Source organism: Polyodon spathula, chromosome 5 (genome assembly GCF_017654505.1).
Source record: "Polyodon spathula isolate WHYD16114869_AA chromosome 5, ASM1765450v1, whole genome shotgun sequence".
Lineage (NCBI taxonomy): Eukaryota > Metazoa > Chordata > Actinopteri > Acipenseriformes > Polyodontidae > Polyodon > Polyodon spathula.
The window spans coordinates 61,535,276-61,560,257 of record NC_054538.1 but is presented as its reverse complement, the minus strand read 5'-3'; the positions used below and the strand labels follow the sequence as shown (position 1 = coordinate 61,560,257).

The window sequence follows — 24,982 nt, the reverse complement described above, 5'->3', positions numbered from 1 at the left end:
TGTGCCAAGACACCAGACAATGCAGATTAACAGCGAAAACTCACATGAAACAAAAACAATTCCATTTTATGTTTACGCTGTGAAGAATGCAGGGCTGTGATAAGGAGAAGCCTTTCGTTTTGTCTCTTCCACGGGAGCGAGACAAAAGAAGCGAAATGTGCAGTTGCTGCAAATGGTACACTAATTAAAAATAAACACATAACATAGCTCAATAAACATTTAATAAAAGTACTGATGTTCAGTGGGCCTTTTTATTCAAATCTACAGTACTTATTTCAAAACAAAACCTGTACTGTACTGGATCTGCTTTGATTGCTCAAATATGTAAGGTAAATACTAGGTCAGAACACGGTGGCTTCAAATACTCTGCTTTTCTTATAGAAGGATTAGCAGGACTGACCTCCTGTGACCTAGTTAGCAATGACGGAAAGACTAAGTTTTGTTTTTAAAAACACTTATTATTTACTGTAATACCTTTATAAGATAAAGATGTATCTAAATTCAGTACATAAATCTACATTTACATATTACTATCAACCAGAATTACTTTTAAGCTCTGTTCATGTTTACAGGTCTTAATAATAAAACAATGCTTATTGTTCTGTGAATTACAATATTATTATTATTATTATTTATTTATTTATTTATTTCTTGGTAGACGCCCTTATCTAGGAGGAATCAGATAGATAGCGGAAGCAGGAAGTCCGGCCAGGAGGGAGTTGCAGTAGTCAAGGCGGGACAATACCAGAGCCAGAACTAGGCGCTGCAGTAGTCGGTGTGGAAGGGGTGAATTCTACATATGTTTTCGAAGAAAAAGGTACAGGAGCGTGGAGTGGAGATGGAGATGTGCTGAGAATAGGAGAGGGAGGGGTCGAGGGTGACACCGAGGTTCTTGGCGGATAAGGAGGGAGAGAGGGTGGTGGATTCAAGAGAAACAGAGATAGAGAGAGCAGCGGTGAGGGAGGAAGAGGGGGGAAGAAAGGGAAGTCTGATTTGGAGAGATTGAGTTTAAGATGATGCAAGTGGATCCAGGAGGACATGGCCGAGATACAGGTAGAGATACCGGAGATGTGAGCCAGAGGGGGGAAAGGAGAGAAAGATCTGGGCATCATTAGCATAGCAATGATATGAAAAGCCAATTATAATTTACAGATTCATCACAGAATCCTCATCAAGTGTATTGTATGTTCTGATGAATTGCTTTGCTTTATAACATACAGTACCGGTACAGTGGTGTAGGTCTACTGTAACAGTGTTACACTTTACAAAATATATATCTTGATATTCAGGACTGTACTACAGATTTACTGTACAGTTTGATAAGTAATTCTTATACTGATTTGGTTCATGGTTTTTAAAAGCTTCCTTACTTATTAATTCTGTTTACATTTGTTGGAGGAGTTCTCTTTTTCTCTTTCTATTTTCAATTTTTTTACTCCTTATTTTCATCAGTTCAGGTTTTTGTTTTTCTCAAGCATTGGTTCCCAAGGTAATGGTAACTACTTTCCAGACCACAATGATCTTCATTTCTTGATGGTAATAGTAACAGGTCAAATGTATAACTCAATTTTCTTTCTTTTAAATGAATGTTTGCTATATATTTTTTAAATCAGTAAACTTTACATTAAATGACCTCAAATTCATCTATTTTTTTTTTGTTTGTTACCAGATTCATAATGAAATGAATCACAGCTAATCCATTGGAATTCAGCTACTACTTTATAGTGTTTTGTCTATTCCCATTACACTATAATAGATTTCTGTCACATTATTACATTTTTTCATCTCTTCTGTGTCATCACTGCCTTTTCAGTGTTAATCTTGGTTTACAGTTACAGGCTACATTACACAACCAATAAAACGGTTCAAACATTCAAATCCAAAGTATAACAAAGCATGCCAATAACATATATCTATTTCCCACATGACCTACATCCAAACGCAAGTAAAATAGTATGTCATAAAAAAAAGTATGGTTTCATTAAAAATGGACAAGAAGTTCTAAAATATAGCCTTCAATTGCTCAGCAGATCTGTACTGTGACAAATCAGGTGGCCTCAATATAGATTCAAAGCATTTGTAATAAATATGTTTTAACAAATGTCAATGTAAAGTTTTATGGGTTCTGGAAAATAATAATGTTAAGTGTAAACATCCACAACTACAGGGGCATGGTTACCATAGGAACTGAAAAAGACAGAAGTACTAAAAGAATCTAAGATGGTTCTCTAATCAACTTAAATTGGTTGAGTCTCAGAGTCTTGGTGACTGTATAAATCATGCTCCTGTTGTTAATACATCACCCTGACCCCACGAATGAATAAACCTATATTCTCACTGCGGAACTAAATGCATTATACTGTATTATATTCTGTTAATTTAAAGGATGGATGCATGGGTTCCTCTTAGTATTTCTGCATGCTAGGTACCCTGATAACAGACTCTTTAATTATGTGATTTTCTGCCATACCTTCTGCGCTGTGCTACAATTTTATTTTATTTTTTTGCCCCTCAGGACTGCTATCCCCTGGATTAACATTTTAGGTACACCTTAACCACTACCATCTGGATACAAATTTAAACCAGGAACAAATTAAATAAACTGATTTAAAAACACTTAGTGATGCAACAAGAAAACTATAGAACAACAACAGGGAAAATGTATTCTATTAAAACTAGAATTGAGCTACTTAAAAAAAAAAAAAAACATATGACCAATTTAATACCTATTTTAAAGATTTATTTTTACAAATAACACAGAACATGTTTGTAAAGAACAATAGTGTAACAACCCATTTTTACAGTAGAGAAGAAATCAGTGTCTTACCTGAGAAGGTGGTGAAAAAAGCGGCGTGCGTATTTGCTGATGGGATCTCTATATTCAAGCACTGTTGTTTCAGAGAGGGGTCTTGTTGGAGCATAAAATGTCCCAAGGGCTGCTTCTAGCTGAGCTGCATAAATTTGGTACATTTATAAAGTGACAAGGCCTCATTTTTGGAACAACAAAACCAACACCACTGGCCCTTTTTTTATCCCAAAGACTATGAGGTTTAGCCACCAGCGTCTGAGCAAGTGGTCATGAATACTGAAATACCCATTATTCCAAATATTGCAGTATTGTTCTTAAAATCATTATTTATAATACACTGTTTCATTGATTTCTTTCAAAATAATGCTCAGCTTTTTTTTTTTGTTGTTTTTTTAAATCTGGATTTAATACAACTGCACAGTTTTGACTGCTTAAAAAATTCCTACGTTAAGAAAACTATTTTCTCTGACCCGTTGCTATCCCCACTCACAACAATTAAACAGATCTCCTATACTGTGTATGTTTACCACAATGCCACCTACTGACTGTAACGTACTGTGTCTTTAACTGTAAAACCTATCGCATCCATAGGACAGTATAACTGTTGGTCAACCACTTATGGCTATTGTCGCTACTTAGTATTTATAGCACTCAGTAAGACCATACGTACTTGTAGAGACACTACAAAATAATACACTGATTCAGTGCAGACAGAGTAGAAACCGAAGACATCTCATAGGAATTTAAGTATGGGCTACAACATAAGAGCACTGGACAACAAAAGGACTAGAACACTAATGTGTCTGATATGAGCAGTGGCTAACACACACTGGAACCAGGAGCTACACAAATCAAGCAAGTAATATGGATCTGCAGGCTGCATGACTACATTTTTTTATTTTTTGTGTTCAGTGGCTTAAGACCTCCTGAATTAGTGAGCTGCTATATAAGTTGTGGTTGTTGCTGTAACAGTTTAAAACAGAAAAGAACCAGAACCGCACAGGTCTACAGCAATGGGACAAAGTAGCTCATAACAAGCCACAGAAAGAGTGAGTAGTAAAGGCATAAAATAACACTATGTAACACAATTTTTGTTCCTGGGAAGTAAGTGTTATTTCCAAATTACTTATGCCTCAAAAGTATAGAAAATGGCTATTATTCCTCACAAACTTTGCTTTTGTGACCAGGACAGTGATATTTTGAAATTTACCTATTTCCAATGAGAAAACTGTCTTTTCGTTCACATAAAGTCAGAAAAAAACAACATATGAATCCAAATTAACATGTATTTATACTAAAGTAATACAAAAATGATTACAAAAGATTTAGAAGTGAGTAGTTTTTCGGGATTTGCGATTATACTGTAAATCACTTTCACGAATCAGCCCCCAAATGTAGTCTCCCATCATGTTCTCGTTATACTGTCCTTGGTAGCGGCGTTCAAAGTCCAGTATATCCTGGTGGAAGCGCTCGCCTTGCTCCTCCGAGTACGCTTCCGTGTTCTCCTTGAATTTATCAAGATAAGCATCAAGGATATGGACTCTGAGGGACATCCTACAGCCCATTGTGCCGTAGTTCTTCACCAGAGTCTCAATCAGCTCCACACAGTTTTGGGCCTTGTGATTGCCCAGGAAGCCCTGAACCACTGCGACAAAGCTGTTCCAAGCCGCTTACTCCTTACTAGTGAGCTTCTTGGGGAATTCATTGCACTCCAGGATCTTCTTTATCTGTGGTCCGACGAAGACACCGGCTTTGACCTTTGCCTCAGACAGCTTAGGGAAGAAGTCTTGAAGGTACTTGAAGGCTGCTGACTCCTTATATAGAGCTCTGACAAATTGTTTCATAAGGCCCAATTTGATGTGCAGTGGTGACATCAGCACCTTCCGGGGGTCCACCAGTGGCTCCCACTTGACGTTGTTCCTCCCCACAGAGAACTCGGTCCGCTGTGGCCAGTCCCGCCTGTGGTAGTGCGCCTTGGTGTCCCTGCTGTCCCAAAGGCAAAGATAGCAGGGAAACTTGGTAAAACCGCCATGGAGACCCATCAGGAATGCCACCATTGCAGCCTCTTGATGCCATCTCAGAAAAATGCAGATATGTATCCACTTAGGCAGCTGGAACTAAACTGAACTGGTGGGCTTAAAGCCCCTGTTTTTATACTACTATTTATATTACTGGAAAGTTCTAGAATATTCTAGAAGTTACGCCAAGTTTACTCAGCACTGAATCTATCTGGAATGTTCTGGAAAATAGGTAAATTTCAAAATATCACTGTCCTGGTCACAAAAGCAAAGTTTGTGGGGAATAATAGCCATGGTCTATACTTTTGAGGCATAAGCAATTAGAAAATAACACTTACTACCTAGGAACCAAAAAAAAAAAAAAATTTGTTACACAGTGTAATCAAATAAGTTTATGGACAAAAATTTCCAGCAGAATAAAGTACAGCACAGTTAAAGGATGTTAAAGCAAGTGGACCTATGGGGAAAAAAAACGTTTAATTAACAGAAGGTCATATTAAGAAGGATTTAAGAAAAATATTAATGAAGTATTCACACCTTCCCTCTCCGCTGTTAACTTTTGCCTGAGAAGATGATCAACGGTGGCACTTAGGCATGTGTAGCAATCTGGTCCCATTGTATTCCAATTGATGCCACTTAAGATGTTAATAGCTTCATCAATCTGGTCATAGCGAATACACTGGTGGACGAGCTCAGTGGGCCCCAGCTGCCCCATTGTTATGGCACCTGTCATAGAAAAATCACTCTGATTAATTAAATGAAATTGCTTTTATGATTTATGAAGGTGGATTTAGGCAGAACTCAACATCTTTTGGGAGGACTGCTTAAACTGGAGTACACCCCACTAACAGGCACAGTTTGTGTGTCATTCATCTTCAATTATGTCAGAAAAATAAGAAGAAATGTGTCATTCATACCAAATTGCTTTTAATTTAAAAAAATAGCTATACAGACAAAGAGCATAGCGTTTACTGCACTCTTTAATAAACTCAGACCAAACAACTACAATAAGTAATATAATAAACTCTCTTCAGTTGTATGTTTCTTTAATTTTGTATCATTAATGTAAAATGTGCAATTTTATCTTTGCCAAAAACAGAAGTTAATTAAAGACTGGAGTAAGTGAATGCTTTTAAATAAAATATTTTATTTTCCAAAAGAATGTGTTAACGTGTTTTTAAAATGTTTATGAAACTCATATGGTGTTAAATAAGCCAAAAACAGTCTAAAGTTTTGCAAATTTCAAACAAAAATCAGACTTTGTAAAAACATAAAATTACTAATGTTTTGTTAATAGTGCCAACATTTCTACAGGTTTCAATTTTTGCAAAAGAAATAGGAAATTTAAAACAACACTAAAAATGCTGTACTCTGGTCCACTTTACCTTAAAATACCTTTTTTTCCTTTTTCCAGTATGTAGACTCACATTTATTTATTTGTTTGTTTACTTTTTCTTTACTTTGCGCCAGGCATGGTCAATAGTATAAGCATTCATTCAAACAAGATACTGTACATTTTAAATACAAATACTATAGCCTTATATCCGTCAAATAAACCTCAAGGATTCAGTCAGTGCATGTCTGTTTCCATTAGAAAAGTACAGGCTCAAAATTATCGCATTTGGAAGTAAACTTTGCATGCAATGAATGTGTGACTGTGTGCCAGCAATGTGGAGGTCTTCACTGTGGAAGCTTCAGTTGTCCATGTTACAGATACACACAAAAAAACTTTAATAACTTGTCCATATAAAGGTCAGATTTGAGCAGCTGTCTGGTTGATGTCCTAAATTGGTAGACTGAAGTTCTCTCTAATTATCAACAGATATAGGGATCGAGAAGCACAAGTAATGGCAATGAGTCCTTTCCCAAACTGCCCCGCAACCATGTCTCAAGCCTGCCCTGGAAGGTGCATCCTCTATTTTTGAGAAAATGTATATTTTTGCCACATCTGCCCCATTGGGCCATATATTTAGAAATGTCTCTGGCCTAACTGGGTATAAGACCTCTCCAACATATGACATATTATACACAATTAGTGTTCCGCGTTTTTGGTTTATCTTTAAAAAAAAAAATCCCGGTAACTTTTTGGAGTTTATTTTACATATATTAAAATAGGGTTCAAATCGGTAAAAATAAAAATAAAAAATAAAACTGTTTTTAATTGAAACATCAGTAAAAATCGGGGCAAAAAAATCTCAGTGTACACACTTTACATGTGGAATATGATGCGCAACAGTTCTGGTTTCTGATTAAGTTTAATGTCCCTGGCATGTGTCTGCAATTCGAGGCCACATTTTCTCAAGTTAGATGATACTTTGCGAACGTTTGGACAATCACTGTGCTGATGGAAACAGTATCTGCAGAAGGTATGAACATGACATCAGCACAAAACAAAACAGGTTTATTCACTTTGAAATCATAAAAAGAAAAAAGAAAATTGACAGAACTGGATGGTGCAGGCCATTGGGAGACGCATCAAAAATCACACTGGACATTTCCATCAGTGCGTTCCTGAGTCAAAATAAAACAGCATTTAATCAAAATATTGTGTTTTCCCTAGAAAATAGTACTGGAAAAATATGAACAGTAGACAAAAAAAATTGGATACAAATCAGAAAAAAAACGACGTTCAGTTAAAAAAAAATGCTGAAATTTTTCGGTAAAATTCGGAATAAACCGGAAATGCGGAACACTATACACAATGTAACAGATTTAAAATACAGCACCACTGTTTGTCTGAAAGGAGTAATGTCCAAGTCTTTAGCCAACTGTCTTCAGCATGACAACATTCTCATGTCTCTTATTACTTTGCTGTTAAACGTTCTGTTTCCAGACTTTGACTCCCATGAAGTCCATTCACTGTCAAAGTTCTACAACAACACTCAAACCACCTGTTCTAAAGTCTCGTGTTACAGAAAACAAGATCCCACCTGACCCAACATCATCTAAATAAGCACGAAGCAGGTGAGGCGCTATTACATGTAGCACACGTGACGTATGGCGCTGTGGCAAAACAAATGGCTTTGCTGAAAGTGAAAAAAAGTAGAAAAGGAAAATATAAGGGCTTTAAGAATTTGTCTATAATATGCGTATGAGATCAAATAAAGTGCCTTTTTAAAATCTTGGTCATGTCACCCCTTTCAAAAACAGCTCCATTTGGAGTGTCTTTTTTAATTCAATACAGAAAATTGATGGCAGATGTTTTCTTGTTTTTTTTCTCACATTATGAGACATTTTTGAGGAGTATTCATAAATTGGGCAAAGGCATTTCATGCTACATTGTACTTTATAATAGTAGCATATGTTCTGTATCTAATTAGGAAGGTGTCAACAGGTAACTGTTTCCATGACACCAATGCAAAAAAGACAAACAATAAGTTAGCTCAAAGCCTACAACTGCTAATCAACATGCATGCTTCATCACTACAGACCGCTAACAACTAGATCAGTCATAAGAAAGTTATTTATTTAGCAGATGACTGAGCCTGGGGAGATTCAATCACCCTAAGTAACAAGAAGTGACCAATCAATACAGGGCTTAACCTTGTTAGCTCAGGATAAGAACAGAGGTGGCTAAAACTAGTCAATTGCACAAACAACAATTAGTCTGACACACATCAGGTACTGAACTGCACTAGAAATACAGCACTGATTGTTCTAGTTAGTTAGTTAGTTTCGCAATGAATAATACCAACACTTTCAAAAAGGTTAAGAATGTTGATTGCCAACATCAATAGATTTCCAACCGGACAAATGACCTCTTGCAGGTGGTAAGCTTCCAAGTTGCCCACTTTGGAGAATAAGGTGACAGGCAACTTATTGCCTAATTGATTTAAGAAATGAGGAGGCAGTCCAATTAAAATGACAAGCTGGCAATTAGCAGTCAAGCACTAAAATCTCAAAAGAGCCTCAGCTAATGTTAGGACCAAATGAACTGAGCTGTAGATACAATCTCTCCCCAAAGAGCCTGTCTAGAGCTAAATCAAATCAATCACACAACTTTCACACAACAGTGGACCAACAAAACATTAGAAGCAAGTGAAGGTCCAAAATGGTTAGTTAAGATTGCACTGATTAAAAAACAAAAAGTGTAAGAACTTGAGTAAATAAATACATAGACTAATAGGTGAATATTCCAATAAAGTAATTAATAAATAAAAGGTAGCCTTCTTTCCAATAGCCATTACTTTAAGGACTTGTCTGTGCAACTCTATATGCATCTCTGCTATTTTCAACTGACACTCTGTTAGGCTAATGAGACCTGTGATTCTAAATCCACCCTCAATGAACAAACGCTTCGGGCATGGTCAAGTGCACGTCCAAATGAGATAAGTGCACGTGGCAAAAACAGTACACAGACAGGCTCCCTGCCATCTCCTGTTCCAAACAGATAAAAATAATAATTTAAACTCTGATCTCTGTTAATAATGTATTGTTAGTGTAACAGAAATAACATTAGTTTACATTGCTACTCTTTTTTTCCCCAGTGGATATAAAGGGATATAAACATATTACAGACCTTTTTTACTTGAATTCATCAACATTAACTTATAATTAAAACTGTAATGAATTTGAATAATAATAATAATAATAATAATAATAATAATAATAATAATAATAATAGGATATTAAAGAGTTTCTGTATAGGAGGACAACCTGTCTCAAATAACATCTTTTAGATGGTCACTTGAGTTGATGCTACAAGCTGGTTTGACTATAAAGAATCCACTTTAAAACAATCAGCACTGACTCTAAAATAGACACATTATGAATGCAAAAACAGGATTCATTTGGGTCAAGTTCTTTGGTGTCAAGTAAAAAAAAAAATACATTAAATTCAAGATTAAGTAGTTAACTCCAATTATCCAGCTCACTTGAAATTGTTAAGAAGCCACCACCTTACCCAGTTTAAATCGAAGCACAGCGATTGGTCCTTTGTCAAACCTGAGAAACAGCAGGTCGTGAACATCCAGGCTGTCGCTGCTGTGAGGGAAGGCCCGGGCGGCCGCCCACTGTGCCTGAACCAGGCTGCTGGAGACATCAAAGTGTTTGCCAAACTGCAGGGACGTTTTGGGTGTGAGATCTTCTGCCAGCAGCTGTAGCTTCATGGGCGAGAGGGCAGTGTCAAAACACTGGAGCTCGCCTTGGCTGCTGCCAACCACCAACATGCCCCCGTCAGGATGCCATTCGATCAAAGAGGGCAGCACCTCCGCCTGGGCTAGCAGGGTTACCCGCCGATGAGCATCGTACAGAACCAGAGAAGAGTCTTGGCAGCCCAGGACCAGCTTACTTTCGGCTGTGTCCCGGCTACAGGCGATAGCCCTGGACCTCAGTGGGATGCTGGTGACGGCCACGTGTTGAATTCTGTTGCGGGTACACTCGTATATGCAGCTGTCTGCCATCAGCTCCTTGTCTGCGTTGATGGAGTGTTCAACTATGTTGACCTGATAAGGTTGGTTAATGCTGAACGTGGCATCAAGCGGATCCCATTCGGTACGAATGCAGTTTAATACCTTGGAAAAAACAAAACAAGGTATGGGCCTGGACCTTAGCGACTCATCAACTTCAGGATATTATTTTTAACAAAAACACTTCAGATTATGTGGAATTACTAAACATTGCAACTTTTAATTTACAGCATGTGACATATTACACTAGAGACAGCTAATACACCATGAACTCAAATAAATGCTCACAATCTAGTGAAGTACTGTCCTGTTTACTGGTTTCAATGACTTGCCAACTACTTATCTATTTTTTTTTTTTTTAATTATTAACTGAGATTGTCCAACTGAGATCCAAGCCCTTGTTCACAGCAGGGCTCTGCTTTGACTGAATTTTCCACTTGAGAAGATCGAGGCACAGGCAGGTCAAGTGGCTTAATCGGGGTCACGGAGCGAGTCAGAGGCTGAGCTGGGATTGGTACCCAGGGTCTATGGGCTCTTAGTGATTGCTCAAACTCACTAGCAACATCATAACATTTTCTCTACCCTGCCGTTATCTCTAAGGCAGGCAACTATAACTGACAAAGAGCACCAGAACTCAGCTAAAAGCCCCTTAACACAATTACTACAAAATTAAAAAACCCTATTTATGTAATAGCAATAAGAACCACTCGCAGTGGTTGTAAACATCATAAAAAGGTAAGGGGTCAGTAAAAAAAACAAAAAGAAAATGTAATTTGAATGAAAACACACCAGAAAGTTACACTAGTATCCCTACTGCTTCGGGGACACACACATTTTTGGGGGTGGAAAACACTCTTGCAGTTTGAAAAAGAGAGGGCAGTTTGGATAATGGGGGTTCTACTATACCTTATTTTATTACACACATTAGCAAAATGAATCCTTGGTTATGAAAATACCCTTCGTGTATAACATACTACTGCAGGGATCGGTCAGGATAATAACTTTATATTTTGGGATCATTTTGGAAACCATGTTGCAGCGGGTATAATCCTAATATCAGTTATTGAGCTTATGTATTTTCATGCTGTCGCTAAGCAGTAACAGAATTCAATCTAAAGCCTGGGACAGACAGGTGTGACACGCAGTAGAGGTATTTTTCCGCGTGTATCGTTACCACTGATACATAACAGTTTTTTTTATTTTATTCTTCTTATTAATGTCTACAGCCTAACACTCTAGGTGATGCAAAACATTTGGCTATACATGTAAATTATATTTCAGTACGTAACCTAGGGTGTGGTACTGACAACTATTCTACTGTACCATTCAATTTTTCTACAATATTGTAAGAAAAGTCAGTCGCGTAGTGCATACTGCTCATGCGTGCCCAGGTGCATCCTAGCAGTATTGCTAAATGCCCAGTGGTGCCACCGCGCCGCACCTGCCTGTCCCAGGCTTTACACTTTGATACCTTACTTACCATGAAACAACTGAAGCAGTCATAATTAATACTGTAGAGCAGATACAGAACTTTACTTCAAACAAAGTGCTTTTGTCTGATACCTAACTAAACCAACTGATGGGACCCATTTGGAAACAAGCCTTTTCAAATGTAATTAAGCAGACACAGGCCAAACATCTGTGTCTATTTAAAAAACCTGAGTTATGTGATATATGGTAACATTGGATAATGTTATTTAATTTATTTTAGTTAGTTAGATTATTAAGTTTGGGAAACAACAAATCATTAAAAATGTTAAATGCCTGAATAATTTGGAATTTTTTTTTTTTTTTTTAATTTGCAAAGGTACTGCTCATCAGTATGGGGTAGGGATAAAGACCACATAGGGAACTAAATAACGGTTTCAGATGCTAGAGTCTAAGTAGAAAATTGGCTTAGCATGCAGATAGAAAACATAACAAAAGAAACATATATACAAGCTCAAAGTGATTGAAGTCCCTGTCTTTCTGATGAGAAAAATGTTTGATTTACTCCATGGTTCTTACATAAACTGCTAGCTTAATTTCACACGGCGGGTCTGAAAATGACAACAAACACTTTAATTAGAAATGATGCAAGGAAGGACTGTAATGTTCTTTAAGTGTAAAAAAATAGGTGAAGGTCTAAGATAAATCCCTGGTATACTTCAAAACGGCCTAAACATACTGCGTCATTTTTCGTTTATTTTCATAACTTGCATATAAAATTACTCAAGCTATTACCACTTTGAAAGATATTTTGCAATTATTTATGAGCTACTACACTTTGTTTGTAGGCTGCAGCAGTAATTGTGATAGTTTGTAACATATTCTACATCAGGTTATTTATTAATGCAAATGTCTAATGGGGCAGTGGAGTATCGCTTCTCGATGACCATTCAAAATCTCTGAAATTTGTTTTGCCAGTTTTGATAAGATTGATACTTACAACGGAGTAAGTGTTAGTAATGAACCCCTACTTTAATATATCTAAAAAGAGTCTGAAACTCTTTATTGTCAATCTACTATAAATGTGTACTACAAATCATAGGTTGGTTATCCACCTAGTGATAACTAGCAAAGCATTTTATATGATGGTCACATACTGTCTTTATCAAAAAACTAACATAGTATAGTATATATAGTACAGCACAGTATAGCATGTATGTCTTTTCATACAGTATAAGGCTGTAATTCCATGTCATCAGAACCCCTTGATGGAAGTGTACGCTTATTATGTACAGTTGGGCATACATTATTCTTTTAAATAATCAGAAACTGCCATTCATTTGGTAGTAGTAGTAGTAATTTGGTTCCAAGTCTGTTAATCTTAATGCTTAGGTCTCCGCTACAGTGAAAACCATGGGTCTTGGCAATGGAGTCCAGAGCTGCAGTGAAATCTATCCTACTATTTAAACTAAATCTATTCAAAACAGAATTGACACTTAACAATTAAGAGTTTCTAAATGTACACAAATGCCTCACCAGCGTCTATTCCTGTTAGGGGAATGAACACCTTCAAAACCACTCTATTATTTAACATGTTATGCCCTATTTATTAAATAAACCTTCAGTATTACATGATCCATCCCCAAAACTGCAATGCAATCCAATAGTTTACCTGAAGGCTACCATTTGCACATCCTAACAACACCAGGTTAGCTCGGTCTCTCTCACTGGAAATGGGAGACCAAGGCCAGGCATCCTCATTAACTGTTGGCCACCAGCAAATCGCCATGTCCTGCAAGCAGTTCACCGCCAGCCGACGGTCCACCTTCCGTCCTGCAGGTCCAGGTAAATCCACATAGGAGATCTAACACATGAAAAATACAGCACACTTTAAGCTGACACATACACTCTCTCAAGCAATTTTATGCAATTTCACGTTCCAGTCCAGTCACTTGAAAATCAGTGTGAGACGCACTGTTAATCCCAGGATGTATTTGAGCCATGAATGGCCTTCATGTATATAATATCAGTAAATACAACAAAATATAAGTAAAGGCAGTAAATAAATATGATACAGAACACACACATAATATGAAGTTAATATTAGTACAAATTATTCTACAGTGTACAGCTATGGCCAAAGGTTTTGCATCACCCTATGCACCCCTGCTTCCTAAAGTCAAATGAAACCTGCTGAATAAAGTTATGTTGACGACCGAATTACATACCACTTTGTAGTTTTCCATATACTGAATGAAAAACTGACAAAAATTGAAAAATGAGACATTTCGAACTCTAACATGAAATACTGTACTGTGAGTATGGCTTCCGAAACGTGATCCTATATATTTAGACATATATATATAGATAGGCTATATATATAATTATATATATATATACACATATATATATATATATATACATATATATATATATACTATATATACATATATATATACATATATATATATATTATATAGCTATATATATATATATATATATATATATATATATATATATATATATGTATATATATATATAATATATACATATATATATATAGATATATATATATATATACATATATATACATATATATATATAAATATATACATATAGTATAGTTAGATATATGTATATATATATATATCTGACACCAGTATCTTACAACATAGTGGCACTTATAATAATATATATAGATGTATATATTATATCATACAATATATATCAAATCAAACGTTCAAAAGTATTCACCCCCCTTGGACTTTTCCACATTTTATTTGTTACAACATGGAATCAAAATAGATTTAATTAGGAGTTTTTGCCACTGATCAACACAAAAAAAGTCCATAATGTCAAAGTGAAAAATCAAATCTACAAATTTGAGATTGAGATTTGGTGTCCTCCCTGACTAGTGCCCTTCTCGCCCAGATACTGAGGACACGATACTTGAGGACAGTCTGTTCTAGTCTGGTTCGAGACATATATACATAAATATCTATATATATATATATATATATATATATATATATATATATATAGATATATATATATATATATTATATATATATATATATACATATATATGATATATCTATATATATATGATATACATATATATATATATATATATATATATATATATATATATATATATATATATATATATATATATATATATATATATATATATATATATATATATATATATATATATATATATATATATATATATATATATATATATAAAAGTATTCACCCCCCTTGGACTTTTCCACATTTTCTTACAACATAGAATCAAAATAGATTTAATTAGGAGTTTTTGCCACTGATCAACACAAAAAAAGTCCATAATGTCAAAGTGAAAAATCAAATCTACAAATTTGAGATTGAGATTTGGTGTCCTCCCTGACTAGTGCCCTTCTCGCCCAGATACTGAGGACACTTGATACTTGAGGACAGTCTGTTCTAGACAGATTCACAGTTGTGCCATATTCTCTCCATTTCTTAATAATGGACTTTACTGTGCTCCGGGGGATATTCAATCCCTTGGAAATGTTTTTATATCCTACCTCTGATTGGTGCTTTTGAAGAACCTTATTCCGGAGTTGCTTTGAATGTTCCTTCATCTTCATGATGTAGTTTTTGTTATGAAATGTACTAACCAACTGTGGGACCTCTCAGAGACAGGTGTATTAAACCTGAAATCATGTGAAACTCCTTAATTGCACACAGGTGTACTCAATTCAATTAATTATGTGACTTATAAAGACAATTGGTTGCACCAGAACTTATTTAGGTGTGTCATAGCAAAGGGGGTGAATACTTATGTAATCAATTAATTTATGTTTTATACTTGTAATTAATTTAGAAAAATTTGTAGATTTTGGACTTTTTTGGAGTTGATCAGTGGCAAAAACTTAATTAAATCCATTTTGATTCCATGTTGTAACACAATAAAATGTGGAAAAGTCCAAGGGGGGGTGAATACTTTTGAGAGCCACTGTATCTATCTGATTATATATATATATATATATATATATATATATATATATATATATATATATATATATATATATATATATATATAGATAGATAGATAGATAGATAGATAGATAGATAGATAGATAGATAGATAGATAGATATAGGTGGCAGGTGTGTGCTTTCAAAAATAGACATGTTAATAGATTATATTTATCAATTAACAAAATGCAAAGTGAGTGAACAGAAAAAAAATCTACATCAAATCAATGTTTGGTGTGACCACCCTTTGCCTTCAAAACAGCATCAATTCTTCTAGGTACACTTGCACACAGTTTTTGAAGGAACTCGGCAGGTAGGTTGGCCCAAACATCTTGGAGAACTAACCACAGTTCTTCTGTGGATTTAGGCAGCCTCAGTTGCTTCTCTCTCTTCATGTAATCCCAGACAGACTCGATGATGTTGAGATCAGGGCTCTGTGGGGGCCATACCATCACTTCCAGGACTCCTTGTTCTTCTTTACACTGAAGATAGTTCTTAATGACTTTCGCTGTATGTTTGGGGTCGTTGTCATGCTGCAGAATAAATTTGGGGCCAATCAGATGCCTCCCTGATGGTACTGCATGATGGAAAAGTATCTGCCTGTACTTCTCAGCATTGAGGAGACCATTAATTCTGACCAAATCCCCAACTCCATTTACAGAAATGCAGCCCCACACTTGCAAGGAACCTCCACCATGCTTCACTGTTGCCTGCAGACATTCATTCGTGTACCGCTCTCCAGCCCTTTGGCGAACAAACTGCCTTTTGCTACAGCCAAATATTTCAAATTTTGACTCATCAGTCCAGAGCACCTGCTGCCATTTTTCTGCAACCCAGTTCCTGTGTTTTCGTGCATAGTTGAGTCGCTTGGCCTTGTTTCCACATCGGAGGTATGGCTTTTTGGCCGCAAGTCTTCCATGAAGGCCACTTCTGACCAGACTTCTCCGGACAGTAGATGGGTGTACCAGGGTGCCACTGTTTTCTGCCAATTCTGAGCTGATGGCATTGCTGGACATCTTCCAATTGCGAAGGGAAGTAAGCATGATGTGTCTTTCATCTGCTGCAGTAAGTTTCCTTGGCTGACCACTGTGTTTACAGTCTTCAACGTTGCCCGTTTCTTTGTGCTTCTTCAAAATAGCTTGGACAGCACATCTGGAAACCCCTGTCTGCCTTGAAATTTCTGCCTGGGAGAGACCTTGCTGATGCAGTATAACTACCTTGTGTCTTGTTGCTGTGCTCAGTCTTGCCATGGTGTATGACTTTTGACAGTAAACTGTCTTCAGCAACTTCACCTTGTTAGTTGAGTTTGGCTGTTCCTCGCCCAGTTTTATTCCTCCTACAGAGCTGTTTCTGTTTCAGTTAATGATTGTTTTTCAACCTACATATTGAATTGATGATCATTAGCAGCTGTTTGGTATAATTGTTTAATCATACACCTGACTATATGCCTACAAAATCCCTGACTTTGTGCAAGTGTACCACGGCTACCTTCTTGCCACCCTACCATACAGGCCAGATTTGTGGAGTGCTTGGGATATTGTTGTCACATGCACACTTTGACCAGTCTTGGCCATAAAAGCCTGTAGCTCTTGCAAAGTTGCCATTGGCCTCTTGGTAGCCTCTTTGATCAGACTCCTTCTTGCTCGGTCATCCAGTTTGGAGGGACGCCCTGATCTAGGCAGGGTTTTGGTGGTGCCATACACCTTCCACTTCTTAATAATCATCTTGACCGTGCTCCAAGGGATATTGAAGGCCTTTGATTTTTTTTATACTCATCCCCTGATCTGTGCCGTTCAAAAACTTTGAACCAGAGTTCTTTTGAAAGCGCTTTGGTGCTCATGGTTGAGTCTTTGCTTTGAAATGCACTACCCAGCAGAGGGAACCTACAGGAACTACTGAATTTATCCTGACATCATGTGAATCACTACAATTTAACACAGGTAGAGGTCACTTAACTTGGTGTGTGATTTTGAAGGTGATTGGTTACACCTGAACTAATTTAGGATTGCTATTACAAGAGGGGTGGACACTTATCCAACCAAGCTATTTCAGTTTTTATTTTTTAATTAATTTTCTACAAATTTCTAGAATATTTTTTTCACTTGGAAGTTGTGGGGTAGGATGTGTAGATAAATGAAAAAAAAAAAAATGCATTTTAGGATTTCCAGGCTATAAGGCAACAAAAAGGTGAAAATTGTGAAAGGGGGTGTGTAGACTTTCTATAGGCACTGTGTGTGTGTGTGTGTGTGTGTGTGTGTGTGTGTGTGTGTGTGTATATATATATATATATATATACTATATATATATATATATAGAATATATATATATATATATATATATATAGTTCTACAAATACAATATATATATTTTATGTCCACTAATGTTTCTGATATATAGTATATATTAATGTTTACATTCTAAAATACAAGGTGATACAAAACTTCTGGCTATAGCTGTACATCATGGTTAAAAGTACTTCCTTTGCTGTTTAACTTTGAATTAGAGTTCCTCTGCTATTCACCGTGTGGGTTAACAAAGTTTAAACTCCTGCTATCTGGTACATAGCATGAGGTACCAGGTGTGAATTGCATACTGTCTTAACCTACAGTGTAGTTCCTGGAAAAATCTGCAAATCCCTAATAAACAATATAACACAAAAATAAGATTTTAATTAAAGCTTTGGTAATCACTCCTTTATAGAAACAGTCAATAGTTAATTTTCTCTATCTCAGACAAGAGAAAAACAATAGATGTTCATATAGCTAACATCTCAAGGTGCTGCACATAGCAGGTATTGAGAATCCCTCCACAATTATTGCCTTTCCTTAATGTATACGATCCATATATTCTTTCCTTAAAGAAGTCAACAGTTCTATTAGGGAGTTATCCGGATTATTATTTAAGCAATACAGCTTTGAGTTCCAGTGGTTTGAAAACATGAGCAGTGGACCATTTGGATAACACATACAGCTGGAGAGAGAGAGAGAGAGAACACACATATATGGATTGCACTGCATTCCTTGTCAAGGAATTAATGGTGAGTTGATAGCAAAAAAAATGCCATCTTGCCTATGCTGGTCAGCAATAATCAAACCACTTTCTGGGGATTAGGCGCACAGCTTAGCCTACCGGACCAAACACTAGCAAAGGGCAGGGGGTCCTCTTATCAGGGAAATGCTTCTGGAGCCAGTCTCACTCCAGGATAGATTGCTTTCATATTCCCGTCTGCGTGGCAACAAAGGATGCCGGTAATGCGATAATGCCAGAGTGCAATGGGTGTTAAGGACCCGATGCATTTATGTATTGTATTTAGTAAATAATCAGGCTCATCCAAATTGTGATCTCACCACTCAGCTGAGGCCATTAATACAGGGTTAATGCTATAAAAAAAATTATTTGCTGACTTTATGTGGGCAAATAAAAAGGCTTTTTTTTCCTATTTGCACAGTCACAGTAGTGTTGACCTTCCCACGTTCCGAATGAAGTCCAAGCAATTAAGTGGTCGTTGGCACATCCAAAGTATATCTTTTCTTACACACTTTCATATGGGGGGGGTGAGGGTGACGGTGACACAGTTTCCTTTACTGTATTTGCCATTTGTTCTTCCTGCGATTTAGGGTGAAGTTCATTTAGTGTAGTCATAGTAAAACACAAAGCATTATGTGCAATGCAGCAATGAAAAAAACTCCCACTAAACGAAGACGTTTAAAACAGCCTTCTAAACCCAGCAGAGAAATTACAATGATGTACTTTAAACACAGCTCTAGCAAGCACGCAAACGATAGATGGTCTATAGTGCAAAATAAATTGTCATTATTTTTCTCTACACACAAAAACAGTACAGTATGATACTGACACAATTTTAGTATGTACACTACAGTACTGTATCAATTAAATTACCAAATTTAATTTATTGTAAGAACACCTATAATTGGGATCTAACCAATATGGTTGAGAACTATGCTTTCCACATTTAAATATAATTATATAGTCTCCCATCTTACAATAACATCTGTATCCGTACTTTCATGCAATTATATGTGAATTCCATACAATGTACTCTTAAGGTGTCAAACAAAATAGCCCTTAATATTATACATCTAAAAGCTTGTTTAAAAAATACATTTGTTGTTTAACAGGCAACATTTTTAATAGGAGCACTAAGCATGCTGAACATGTGTCATGTTATATCAAACATGGAATCAATGGAATGGTACCTTGAGATCTGAAATTGAAAGCTTTTCCACCCTCTTGCTGACGTTTGGGGAGTTTTGTTTCCTTGTGAACTGGATGTAGCAAACCTTGTTTTTCTCCAGGAAAGTCAAGATAATGAAACTGTCTGCGAGTACAGCTGCAGGAAAGAAATAAGCATCACATCAAAATATGGATCTGTTTACTACAACTTGACATAGCATTTAGACGTTGACAATGCACTGTTTATACAGGTCGCAGGTTTGGTGGTTGTTTTTTTGGTATTAAGGACCCAAAAATATTGACACCCTCCTATCTTTCCAATGCAAAATGCTCCACATTTATCTTATTAAGAAATAGGACATGTGTTTATCTATGTGTTATATCAGAAAATTGTTCTAAATACTTGTAGTTTTCAATAATGCCAATAAGAACTATTATTTTAAAAATCTACATTTGGAATTATAAAGCAAAATATGAATAAGAGTTTCCCAAAAATACTCATTACTTTCAATAAATTTGGGCCTCACTATACATGTAATAACACAGAAGAAGGGGTGAGTCTGTACTCAGCTGTGTTGTGAGACACGAGGTGCAGCCAAGTGGGTTGTCTTAGTATTTACAAATACTAAAATAAACTAATAGATTAAATGACAAATGCTTTGACTAGAAATATTTTTCGTCTTAGTACCAAACACCTTCAAGTGTGTTATTGTGCTTAAGATTTCAATCCTTTCCCAGTGTGGTGGGGCAAATAAGACCATAAAGGGGGGCAAAATCATGATATGCATTAAATATATGAACCGATTAATAAAAAAGATCATTAACAGTGAAATAACAGTGAAATGTCATTCCATATGGTTTTAATTACTCAATATATGTAAATATCACATTGGTAAAGAAAACACTGCCTTGCTTCAAAGCTCATTACCCAGGTATGCTCCAGGGACCTTAAGTTACCTGCTCCTCCTAAGTAGAGCTACCTGACTTAAGCTGTCTCTTCCTCTCCTGTAACTATAACAGCTGCAAGCACAAGGAAGTAATTATTGTCTTTATCACCTGCGTCCAGCAATGAATCATTAGACCCTCTCCCAAAATAACATATCAATCAATCTATTTTATACAGCACCTTTCATAGTGGAGCACCATCACAAAGCACTAATGAAAAGTGGGCCACACAATATGCAGCCACTACAAGGATGTTAGTGTGGAAACATACAGAGTAAAACGATAGAAACCTTGTAAAATTCTGAGACATTTTCTTTCTCAGTGTCTTGACTGGTGAAATTAGTTTTCCATCAAAAGGGTGAAGGCGACAAAAACACAGACAAGGTACCACAAGCGGATTAGCAACGTCTATGTAGCCGCAAATTGAAAGACTTCTATTTAAAGTCTATATATCTAAAAACAACACCACATGATTTTTTTTCTACAATATTTGTGTTTAAGCTCCCTGATCTACTTTATTATTCTGTATTTTCGTCCTCTGACGGAATTGCTTTTGTGGTGAAAAGTCTTGCCTCCACAGTCACAGTAAATGATACTTAAGCAGTCCCCAGTTTTGCACAGCAGTCAATAGCAACAGGAAGGCTGATATCCGTAGTTCATAGCTCAGGACAGCTGAACGCCTCTCAACTGGCAGATCACACATTCACTATGAGAACGATTTATTTTAGATAATGCTATTAACACAGAATTGTGCTTAACAGTCAGCAAACATCCCTGGCTTTAATCACACAAATAAACTCAAGCCAAAGTTCTTCAAATTCAACAAGTAGTCATTCAAAATTATTTGCATTAAAAATGAATGAGATAATATGCATTAAACTGATTAACTTGCAATAAAAAAGGATGTATCCACTTCAAGTTACTTTATAAAATGTGGTTGTATTTACAAATGATTTACATATTAATACAGTTCCAACTGAAGTAGATACAAGTGCATTTAGTTTCTCCTTGGTACTGGAACAATATCCAAAAAGACGTGTAATTGATGGCTGTGAAAACACTTGTTTCAGCTAATTGCTTTCCTCTGGTTTTTTAACAACGTGTTGATATGTGGAATTGTTTTAAATTGCTGATCTGTGTTTTGAATGATGATGTGTTGTATGTATTGTTGTGGGTTGTTTTTTTTTAGTCTAAAATTTCAGATAAAGATTAATACATTTAAATTAATATTCAAAATTAATGTACAGCATTTTATATATATATATTTATATATAATATATATATCTATATATATATATTATATATATATATCTATATTTATTTTTTTAATAAATAACAAAGAATCACAAAATAATAAGGAGTGCAAAAACAAAACTCACGTTTTGTTTCCAGGTCACACAAGCATTTTGGGGTTATCTTACCCCAATATAAAAGTAAGGGGCAAATTAGGTTTCTGGAATCCAATCTGGGTTCAATTGGGTTGTATTTTTTACCCAGGTAAAAAATAATCCCAATATTAGGTTACAAATAAATTTTCTAGTTTTACTTTAAATATGGCAAATAATAATAATAATAATAATAATAATAATAATAATAATAATAATAATAATAAATAATAAATCTTTAAAATGAACAACACACAAAAGTAGATAATTCAATCACATCACTCTTTAATTGGACCATTGGAACAGTAGGACAAGGCTTACCAAAGGGAACACTTATCTTTTCATATGAAAATCACTCAAAATTAATTAGTTTAACCCTAAGAATGGTATTTCATTTTGGAGGATGGAACAGATATATAAACATGCACACACACAGCAGACATTAATGTATTAATTAGAGCTGGGTGTCAGAATGGTGAATCTTTTTCAGTGCTCTCTCTATCTTGCTTAACAGCCAGCCTCAGGTGTATTCAGCATTGTTGGACAGATGCGCAGATGAGTCCCGAGGGCACCTGCCTCCATTCTTCCCCAATAATTCCCTTTAGTTCCTCTTTTGTGGTGAATTGACAATTGCAGGCTTTCTTAAAGAGCTGCTCAGAGCCTGCGGTCCTGGAGGGGTTCAGGTGTCAGGGTTAGTGGGGAAGAGGGGGGGGGGGGGGGTGGATAGAAGGAGGAAGAGAGTCAAGCTCAGTGGGGATGTACTGTCTCACCATAGCCTGTGTGGTCCAGGCTCCACAAGCGCTGGCAGAACATTTCATCACCTTTTTATTTTAATTAAAATACTAGGAATAAAAAATATAAAAACAATTGCAACTGTGTTCAAACAGCTAAGCGCAGTTGCAACAGGCTGGTAATGTCCCATTAAACGACCGATTCGAGAACAATGCAATAAGTAGTTTAAGAACACAAAAGCTTAGAGAGATGAGGCCAAAGAGATCTAATCAAAGTCTAACAACAGCACCACTTGGCATCTTATTCAGCCAATGAGAGTGCCCTGTTCATCCAAGCCATTTTATAATCAAATGCATTGATTCCTTTTGTACAAAACAAAAAAAGACTAATGTGAACTGGGAGCATCATCGGGGGAATAACGTAACAGGAACTACATCACTGATGGAATAGTTTGTAAACAAGAAGCAAAGCGGATATATTAAAAAGATCTATATTATTGATATCACCAGTGGACACTAAAACAGCACATTTTTTAATGGAGAAAACACTGGTAATGGGACTTATTTGAAAAAATCTTACAATACAACTGAGTACCAAATATAACCAAGTCAATAACTCAAAAGATTCTGTCTCTAAACCCAAAAAACGTGGTCACCTCAAATGAGGCGGAGACAGGTTTGTACAATTACTGCCATAAAATATGGTACATACCCGCCATTATAAGTCGCAGGTCAAGGGTTGTTAGATCTTCCCAGCATAGATTCCAAAGCAGTGAAAAATCAAAGCTTGCATTTCATACCTTTTTTATGATATTAGCAGCTGAAGTAGTGGCAGGGTTCTTAATTACAGGGTGTGACAATGAGGACCTTGTCGCTGGTTCAGCTGCGCTGCTGCTTTGGTAAACAGGAAGGATTGCCCAGAGCAGACCTGCTTGGGAGGTCCCAATTTCCTGTTTAAGAAGGCAGTAGCGCCAACGTTCAAGGCTAATGTACGGCCATTGCTACACAGACGGGTGCTGAGCAAAAGCTTGCTTTTTTGACATCGAGGAGGGTGTCAGCTCCACAGGATTAACTACTACGAAACCATTATACTCCAAGACTCGTGGAGGCATTGGCCAGCTGAGGCCGTCAGGAAGAGGCTGGAGTCAACCGAAGGATGCTGGGACTTCATTAAATCAGTATAGAGAGGTTTTGTAGGGTAGGTTCCTGGAGCGGTATGTTCCTTTTAGTGGGATGATCGCTTGCCTTGTGCGGCAAACTTTTATTTTTAGATTTGTTTTCTTTATTAAATCCGTCGCTAGGGTTACCATTGGTGGTACTCTAGCGCCAGCCTGTGTTGTTACTGTGCGCCTGTGCGGGGTGCCAACGCCCACTGCTCCATGTATTATTATTATTATTATTATTTCTTAGCAGATGCCCTTATCCAGAACGACTTACAACTGTTATAAAATATCACAGTACAAAGTATCACATTTTTAACATCGCCCTGTTACGCAGGGTTACCAAGGAAACGGCTGACATAGTAACCTGTTTGAAACGTTCAACAGTATTGTAACCTCCATTTCCACACCCTTTATGAGCTTCAGGGTCATTTTAACAGCTCCCTTTATCACAGTCGACCTTTCTTTTCTTGCACAAAAAAACTACCTGCAGTTGAACTCCAAACCTGCAGCTGGACTCCCTTCAAAAAGCAGCTATGGCTTGTTGACAGCAAGTGGGGTTGAGAAGGGGGAGTGGTTTGCTATCCTCTGACCAAATCCATTCAGTTCCAGCTATAAATCACATCACAAGACTTTCGCAGGGCCGGATTTTATAGTCAAATTCGAACTTGTCGAAAGCTATTGCATATTAAACAAATAGTAAAAAAAACACACAAAAAAAAACAAACAAACAAAAAAAACATCAACACAACACTAAACATCCTGACATTTGCATTTAAAAAAAAAAAAAAAACAGCACATGCTTGTCAACTGACCTCATATGGAACACTTGCACACAACACTGAATTATTTAAAATTAATAATTTATATTATCAAATAT

General features: G+C 36.4%; 1 protein-coding gene across 1 annotated transcript in view; it reads right to left on the bottom strand.

Moving 5' to 3' along the window:
- Window positions 1–24,982, bottom strand: part of LOC121316132 (WD repeat containing planar cell polarity effector) — a 94,414-nt gene that overhangs the window by 24,541 nt on the left and 44,891 nt on the right. The window contains exons 8-12 of the mRNA XM_041250935.1: window positions 19,905–20,038; window positions 13,336–13,527; window positions 9,731–10,340; window positions 5,365–5,553; window positions 2,828–2,951 (exon numbers count right to left, since the gene is read on the bottom strand). Of these exons, the coding sequence (XP_041106869.1) occupies window positions 2,828–2,951; window positions 5,365–5,553; window positions 9,731–10,340; window positions 13,336–13,527; window positions 19,905–20,038 (1,249 nt within the window). The remainder of the gene's footprint in view (window positions 1–2,827; window positions 2,952–5,364; window positions 5,554–9,730; window positions 10,341–13,335; window positions 13,528–19,904; window positions 20,039–24,982) is intronic.